This window comes from Malurus melanocephalus, unplaced genomic scaffold, assembly GCF_030028575.1.
Source record: "Malurus melanocephalus ecotype Western Australia unplaced genomic scaffold, MMel_1.1 scaffold_433, whole genome shotgun sequence".
NCBI classification, from domain to species: domain Eukaryota; kingdom Metazoa; phylum Chordata; class Aves; order Passeriformes; family Maluridae; genus Malurus; species Malurus melanocephalus.
In genome coordinates, this window is record NW_026623665.1 from 407935 (window position 1) to 416574 (window position 8640).

Sequence of the window (8640 nt, forward strand, 5' to 3'; positions counted from 1 at the left end):
ATACTTGCAGAACTCCTACAAAATTCTGCTCTCCAGAACAAGCTCACTCTAGGGAAGGGCTAGGACAGAGCTTGATTCAGCATTATGGAAACAAGAGCTTGATCAAGTGGCAGCATCTATTTGTAACCAAAAATATGAAAAGCAGGGAAGCAGAGCAGCTTTCTGCTTCTATTATATAAAAAAAACAACTAACTGAAGCTGGAAGTATTCTACTCCATATGGCTTACTAGGCTACAACTTAAAATATATTCAAGATGAATAGCCTAGGCCTAAAAACATAAYTACAAGTTTAAGCTAAGTATCTATTAACAATACTGCTGTATTGCTCCTCAATAAGCAGAACATGCCACCTGACAGCTCCAGCCAGAACCCTATTCCCTAGCTATCACAGCATTCCAGGTTTTTTACAAAGCCTGCTCCCACCCTGACAAAGTAATTCATTAAGCTGAGACAGTCCTTTGTGACCTTTGCTCTCCCCTCAGCAGGAGAGGAGCTGCCTGCCAAGCCTTTCATTTAAGCYGAGATGATTGCTGGACAGTACGGGGTTGAGAATGAACTATTTTGGGGTTCAACCTTTTGTTACTCCCAGGAGTGATGGCCMCTTCTCAGTAATTCCTTAGCACTAAGATTGCACGTCAAGGGGCTCAGTGGGATCAAAGTTACTAAAATGAGTGAGGTCACTGGTCAGCTGGTAATGAACTGTCAATCTGAAAATGTTTATTGTTTACTTAATACATTACATAAATTAAAACACTTCAGCTGCTGTTACAGTGTTAGTAACCACACCTCCCAGTACGCTTCCCAAGCCCAAGGTGCATCCATAGCCCCACTCAAAGCAACACAAACTCAAGTCCAGGRTCCAGATCCACCTGGACAGGCAGGTGCTTGGAATGCTGCTCATCCCTTCTTAGCCTACCTTGTGTCTCTTCAGTGCACATTCAAATTGATTTTTCAGGTTGCCAAAGGTTTCCTAAAGGGGAGGGCAGAGATCTGCTGCTCATGTGGTTCGATACGGGATTTCCAGAGCTCTGCACCTTGAGAAGGTTTCCTACAGAAGAAGGGGAGCCCTGCTAAGGTTTAGGGGCTCAGTGACCTAGGCAGCTCTGCCATTAGATCAGCAACTTCCAACTTCCCATTAATGGTACCCCCACCACTGATGAACAATTTGATCTTCATGTTCAGTCACTAGGGTCCTGTTACCGCATTCTTCCCACCGTCTGACCTTGCCATTCTCCACCAAGATAAATTTCCACTCTACTCTGGTGTCTACAGGCAGACTGATGGATTCGGACCAGAAGCCATCCTTGTCACATTTGAGGGGGACGTAGCTGTGCCACTGGCCCAGACACTCGTGGTCCCCGGTGACACCGATGAGCTGCGCGTCGGAGTGGGTGATGTAGTGCACACGGAAAGCCACGTGGATGTTTTGGAACATGGGGGGCACAGCTGCAACTCTCTTTGCTTTCGAGTCCCCATCACTGCAGTCTCCTTGYTCCCATTCCTTGCTGTCGGAGTCTTCCATGCTGCCATCCTTGCCGTCCTCCCCTTCGACCAGAGGCTCAGAAACAACTTCCCACTCTTCATGGTCCAAGTCCCTGCTCTCAGCTGGCTGACTCGGCTGCTCCTCACTTCTGTYCTTACAGTCATCATCAGAGGCTCCTGCCAAGTTCATCACGCACCATCCGTCACTTGCCTGTCCCACCTGGGCTCCCAGTTCACCTGCCTGGCCCCCGGCCGTATCAGCTGCATGCTCCTCCAACTCTGTGACACTCTCCTTCGGGATCAGCCGCTCCACCTCCACAGGTTCCCCSGAAATGGCACCGCTCGGGACGTGATTGAGCTCTTCCCTTGAAACAGCCGCCAGATCCTCTCGGGGCTTCGGAGGGCCGGCCGGGGCAGCAGCCGGGACCTCCCGCCGCACCGCAGCATCCTCTGCAAGTGACATTTGGGGAGAACGGCACCGGGTTAAGCTGATCGCCGGGAAAGCCAAGACGGGCAGCCCGAGACACCCCGAGCACCGCCTCCCCATCCCGGTACCTGTGGCCGCCGCCGCCGCGCTCTCCCGCCGGGGCCCCGCTCTGCCGGCCGCCTCCTCCTCGCCGCCCGCCTCGGGCCGCCCGTCGCTGCCGCCGTACCAGAGCCAGGCGACGATGGCAGCCAGCAGCGCCACGAGCAGCGCCGGCCACAGCCCCGCGCCCAGCCAGCCCCAGSCGCGGGGCTCTGCGGGCAGCGCGCCGGCACCGCGATCGCGGGCCATGGCCGGGCGCTGCAGCAGCGGGACCCCGCCGGGCCGCCCCCCCGGCGCCGCTTTAAACCGGGCTGGGATCCGGGGAGGAGCCGCCCCCGGGCCGGGCGGGGCCCCGCTGGGGAGGCGCTGCAAAGGCAGGTCCCGATAAACTCCCAAAGTCGGGGCGGAGAAAGTTTCCAGTCTTCACGTGCCCACACACCTTCTCTCGGAATTGTTAGGKTTASAAGGAGCTTCTGGAGAKCATCTAGTCCAAGCCCCCTGCCAAGGCAGGGTCACCCASRGCRGGTTTAATTCYAGCAGTGCTGGTGGGCTGAGATACACCCACGGGGCTGTGCAGATGGGAACTGATTTGCTGGTAATTTTAATGCTTATACTGGTGAAAATCCCGTAGTGCTCTGGTATCCCTGAGAAGTGAGATGAACTCACTACTAATTTTTAACCTTTCATAATATTCTAATGACTACAATTGGATCCCTTGACATTGCCCTCCTCTCCTGGCTTCTATATCATGCTCAGGAAGCTTTTATGGACTACCAGGACTTCAGAGTCCAGTAGACCAGAGAATATTTGATGTTTATTTATTTTTACCTTCATTTTACTACTCTTGAAGTGATGATGTCAAATTTATTTCAAAATTGGGAAGTTACACAGATAAATCTTACTAGGAACCCGAGAAATTAAGTAAATGCAGCGTGAGATTTTTTTTTTTTTGTTTTGTTTTAAATTGGTAGTTCTGGAGTGATAAACTGTGAAAATGTTTATAAGACYAAAGATTAACACCAGGAGAGGAGTGAGGAGAGACAGGTCCACTCGGTTTTGATTGCTGTCTTTTTTTTTTAATCCATTCTCTTTATCTGCCCAAAGGTGTGGTCATGACTGGATCTCTAAAGCCCACTGATGAGATTTTGACTAGTATCTCATTAGAAAAGAGAATGGCTAAGTGGATGTCCCAGTAAGTCTATTTCCAGTGTATGAACTTCTTAATCTTTCAGTGTCACAGCAGTACTCCCTCAGCTTAATAGGACAGTAAATGTCAATCGAATTTATAGAAGCACAAGTGTGCAGCCTCCATGGGGCAGCTCCCTGGCTGACAGGGAGGAGAGTGGCTGTGCACAGACACAGAATTCATGATCTGAATATTTTCCCTTTCTTTGCTTACAGCAGTAGCTGAGGAACTGTCTCCTCCAGCAAAGTGCTGAGCTGGTGCTTAAGTCAAAGGATCTATTTTGGTACTTGGATGTGTGGGCTGTGTCCTGGCAYGGGCTGAACGTGCACTGCTCCCATCTCCTGCTCAGTGACACAGGGGAAGGGAAAGCTGAGGGACGTGCCTGGCCACTGGGGCCTTGGGTGCACTCTCTTTTTTCACTGTTGGTGCTTCAAGGTGCAGCTCAGCCTCCCTGCCTAAAACAGACCTGTAAAGAGCTGTGCTAGCTGCTGAAACTCTTTGCAGAGTGAGTGATATCTTTGCAGTTTACTGACATTCCTTTTTTTCCTAGCCTTCAAAACAGCAGCCCTGCTGTGTGTCTGCACATCAATCACCTTGCTGAGCTGGGATTGCCAGTTGGGGCACCAACACATTGCTGTTCTGTAAGTACCATGTGTGCACTGCAATTTCAGCTTCCCAGCCACCTCCCTGGAGAAGAGCAGGCACAACCCATTCATTATTGTGGCAKTACACTAGAAGGGCATCCTTCTGCCAGCCCCCAGCACAGATGAAGAGGTAGGAGCTGCCAACCCCACATTCCTTTCCTTAAACAAATGAGGTAAAACAGCTTAGGAAGGAAGGGACACCAAGCAAACACAGCCTATTGAAGGAATGCTTAAATAAAAGTTTATTTTGAACATATAGAAATGCCCAGGATGAAAGGTAGGGTGCTGCTTTAATGAGAAGAGCAAAGGTCTCCCCTGCTTCTATTAATCTCCAGGTACATTCAAGCCTCTTCTGGTGCCAGATTTTCTCACCCAGTACCTGCAGAAGAAACTAAAACAAGGCACCCTGACTGCTTTGAGTGCACAGGGTAATTGTTACCACAAATGCATTTGGATCATTACAAAAAGAGGGAGTCACAAAGCTTGTGACAAAGAGACAAGACAGAAGACCTTTCCTTTTCAGAGGAACATGGGTTATGCTGGATGCAGTGAGTTTTACTCCTGCCTGTAGCAGTCATTGTGTAGGCAGCAGCCAAATTGTTTCCTTTGGAACACCTCTTAGGATGCCTAGAATTTATTTTCTATCTCCTGGTTGGTTTGTTTTTTTTTTTTGTTTTTTAAACAAGGGTTCTTGGTGTATACTAAGGGTGAAATTTCTGAATTGCTGATCACTTACTGAGTGTTAGAAGCAGAGATGCTGGACAGGAGATTAGTGAGAAGGGTCGCTGAGAACTGAGGTTTCTTTTCTGAAGCTCCCATTTGCAATGGTCCATATGTTTATGTATCCCTTGGGAAGGTGTGGTCCTTTCTCCTCTAGGAATTCTCAAAGTGATCTCATCCTGTAGAACTTGGAGACTTCTGTCTCCTAAGATTTCCAAAGCAGATAAACAGATATGCTCCAGATGGTAACAGAGATTTTTTTTTTTTTTTAAGCTTTCATCAGAACCCAACAAGGTGTCTGTACCAGTTAAGTTTGAAGGAGACAGATTCTCAAAGTCTCAGGGTCACAACGCTGTTTCTGATTARTTCAGGACTTCAGTTTGTTCATGCTGTCATTCCTGATGTGGCTTTAGTTTGGAGAGCAGTGTTCTGTGAACGAAGCTCCATTGCACCATTGTTTGCTCAGCAAGTGCCAGAGCAGTTTGTATTTGGAAAAGCCACACGTGACTTTGCAGAATTCCCAGCGGGCTGGCCCAGGATCAGCAGCCTCAAACCTGACACCTTCCCACAGTSCAGAACCGAAACCAAAACAGAAGGGCAGATATTTACTCTCCCAGCTCTATAACCCAGCCTGCAGCCAGAGCTATTGTTAGGAAGGGCTGGCCCGTGGGCAGTGCCTCCAAGGCCAGCTGTGCCATCTAGTGTGGTGCCAGGGAATCTCTGGGGAGAAATGCCCTGTTCAGCCAGACTGTGTGCTCCTGTCCTGCTGTCCTGGCTCTGACAGGGGCAGCTGGGGGTGTGTTTAATGAGAGATACATTTAGGGGAGCCTGGTCGTTGTCTGATCCTATGGAGAGAATGCTTTTAAAGCCTTGTGGGTGTACGGAGCTTCCTCCAGTTTTGTGATAGAACAAAATGGAATAAGAAAGAAAGAAACACCAGTTGGAGAGAAACACCTATGTACTCCCTGTAGATGTTCTGTTGGGGCATCTGGGAGTGCCACAGGCAGTTCTGTTGCTGGCAGAGATGCCCAGTGCTGGTGCTTTGGTAGTTACTCCTTGCAGCAGYTGCAAGGTATAGCCGTGTTCAGCACCACTGATTATTTTAGTGTGAAAAATTCCTGTTCTGGTTTAACTGGAAATGGTCAGGTGCTAAAAGGAGATGGGAAAAGGAGAAATGTCACATGTCTTTTTGCTATCTTAACTGTAACCCACAGAGCTTGGGCTGAAGTAGCCTCCCTAGGAGCCAGTTAAAATCTAAAATTCTGCAAAGGTTTTTCTGGGCATTTGTTTGACACTTTCTGTGTTGGATCCCCCTCCAAGCAGGTAGAAAAATGGGAAGGGTAAAGTATTCATTTACTTGGGAAGGAACAGTGACCATGACTGGTGCTCTGCCCCATCCCTTTCCTGCATTATTTGGACTCTCTCAGCTGTGAACACTGGGCACTCTTGTGCACCATTGCATGGCAGTCAGCAGGTGGCACAGGAGGAGTATGGCTGCCAGGAAAAGCTCTTCCCTCCCAAACAGAGAGGGGACGCTTTCTCTCAGTTGCTGTTAGTTTTTTGAAGAATGTTTAGTCATGAGGACATCCCAGATCCAGACCTGCTTTCCATCATCAGCCATTAAAATCAGGAAGGCAGCTAAAAGGGACCACAGGGGTCCACTTTAGTCCTGGTGTCATTTCTTTAGGAATAGTGACCCAGCCTGGACACAGYTGTCATTCCCAAAGGTGCTTCTCCCAGGCTGAGAAGCACAGAGCACACAAGTTTTCCATATATTTTAAGCAGACAGGTTATGATTCTGAGGTTGCTCTGCTGTTTTTCGTATTAGAATGCATTTCATCCTCACTTAGCTGCACATCTTAGAGGTCTAATGCTATTCTTTCCTTCTTGACCATAGAAATCTGATTTGSAATTCTTTCCTGGGTTTGAGGTAGAGTTTGTTGCTTGCCCTGCTCGTGTCTGACTGCATTTCCTGTGCTTTCTCTGGATTTCTGTACTGTGACAGCAGTGTCAAGGAAAGACAGCTTTCCCTACATCCCTTTTCCTCCTACTTTTGTTTCCCATGAGCCATTATTTGCCAGTTTTTCAGTTTGTTAGTCACGCTGTGCAACTCATACTTTCTCTTTTGTTGTTCTCCACTCTCCATTTCCCCAGCTGGTACAGTTGCATTCCAGGTGCCCTTTCTTAGTTGGTGTCCAATGCTTTTTACCTCCTCCCAGGCATTAAACAAAATATAATATATTTGGCTAAATTGTCTCTAGCTCATTTCAGACTTCACTGAAATTATGGTACTCAGTAGCTCTTAGAAACTGAACCATAAATGACATTTTCCAGCAAAATCCTGCTGATAGTCTCTCTTGGCTATCTCACATCCTGGAGACATCAGACTTTGACTTCCATGTAGATTCTTTACATTGTCAGGCCCATAGGAAAATACAGCATAAAAGACAGGTAAAGTGTGGTATTATTTCACTCTTTTTTTTTGACTTTGGCCAAACCTTTTTAGAATTTCTGAATATGGGTGTTGGTGCCCCCGTATTTTAGATGCTCCTTTCCTGAAAGCTGCAGGAAATTGTATTGGTTTATAAATCACATTATTTCATTCGAAATGGGGGTGTTTTGTTGTTTTCTGTGTTGCCTGGCTGCTTACCACATGGAGTTTCTTGGAAAAGGATTTCCCCAAATGATCTGTGAGTTCTGATTGTGGTGCTTATCTTCATGACCTGAGTTTGGTTACAGATGTGGCATCACAGAGTTGCAGGGAGGTGCCTTCACTGGTGGTTTTTCCTCCCCGAAATAAAAATCCAGGGGTATTAACAAGGCAGCAGCAGGAATTTTTTATGTTCCTTGAAGTGCAGTTTTGCTGCCATCTAATCCGCGTCCTGTTCTGCATCTGTTCCCCCAAGTTCCTCTTTGCTGGGTTAACTGTGTGAAGGGGGATGTCCCTGGTCACTTAATCATGTGCTGCTTGAGTCTGATGACAGCAGAAAGCATCGAGTCCTCTCCCACACAGCCCTGTCAGAGGGCAGGGTGAGCCCTCAGGCAGCAGTGACTGTCCTGAGGCTTAGGTCACATGCTACAACCATGGGGGGCCTTTTTTGCTTCCCCAAAGTGTTTCTGGTGGCAAGGGACACAGCTGACCTCCACAGGGTCTGACCTCCACAGGGTCTGACCTCCCAGCTCTGCTTTTCGCCTATATTGAAGATAGTAAATACTCAAAATTGAGGCTGTCAGGCACCCAAGTGCAACAGGGCGTTGGGGCTGGAGTCTGGGGTCTGACAAGGAATGGGGACAGAGGAGCTGCTTCTGGAAGAAGCACAGACCCAGAAATAGCCCAGGGGTGCTGGGTTGCTTGGCTTTGTCATCAGGCTCCGTTTGCCTTCCCTTTCCCTGTCAGTGTTTGTCCCTCAGTGCTCTGCTGTGTGCTCAGATGATCCAAGCAGTGGAAGGCAGCATTGCTGTCAGCAGCTGTGAGCAGTTTTCCTGGAGGGATCCTGGCATCCTGCCCGTCCCAGCAGTGCCTGGGTTTTGTTTACTGCTCCGGGGTAGAGCCCTGCTCTGTGCCAGTGCCATCACCAGTGGGGCCAAAGCTGTGCCTTCAGCAGGGATTGGCAGCCCCTGGCTGATATCTGGCAGATAAGGGGAAAACAGATCTAAGGTAGGGGATTCCATAGCCTTCCTACCAGGAGTAGACCCTGAGACACCTTTTGTTTCTTTAACTCTTTGCACATCATTTCCCTCATCCCTCTGCTGAGCTGTTCACACCAGAGCTGCACCTGTGGCCCAATTCCAGGGAAGCTGGTGCTGCCATGCCCTGGGGCAGTGCTGCCCTGGCCCGGGATGGAGCTGAGGGCTGTCCCACCCAGCCTGGCTGGCTGAGCTGGCACACAGGGGCTCTTTGTGTCCAGGCTGACACACAAACAAAGCCCTTGTTTTCCAGTGCTGCCACTGACCAGCTGGGGAGAAGGGTGACTCATTCTGGGCCTGCCAAGTGCAGTGATACTGGGAATCGGGGAGAGGCTTCCAGTGTGACTCTTTGTGGCCTTTCCTCATCTGTGGCAGCGAGTTTGGTGCACTTTTAG

General features: G+C 49.0%; 1 protein-coding gene across 1 annotated transcript; it reads right to left on the minus strand.

Annotated features, from left to right (window-relative positions):
• Nucleotides 1–689: 689 nt before the first annotated feature.
• Nucleotides 690–2272, minus strand: STBD1 (starch binding domain 1). Its single transcript, XM_057380033.1, has 2 exons — nucleotides 2038–2272; nucleotides 690–1932 (listed from the first exon to the last, which is right to left on the minus strand). The coding sequence occupies exons 1-2, from the start codon at nucleotides 2255–2257 to the stop codon at nucleotides 1136–1138; spliced, it is 1017 nt and encodes a 338-aa protein (XP_057236016.1). The 5' UTR covers nucleotides 2258–2272; the 3' UTR covers nucleotides 690–1135.
• Nucleotides 2273–8640: the final 6368 nt, after the last annotated feature.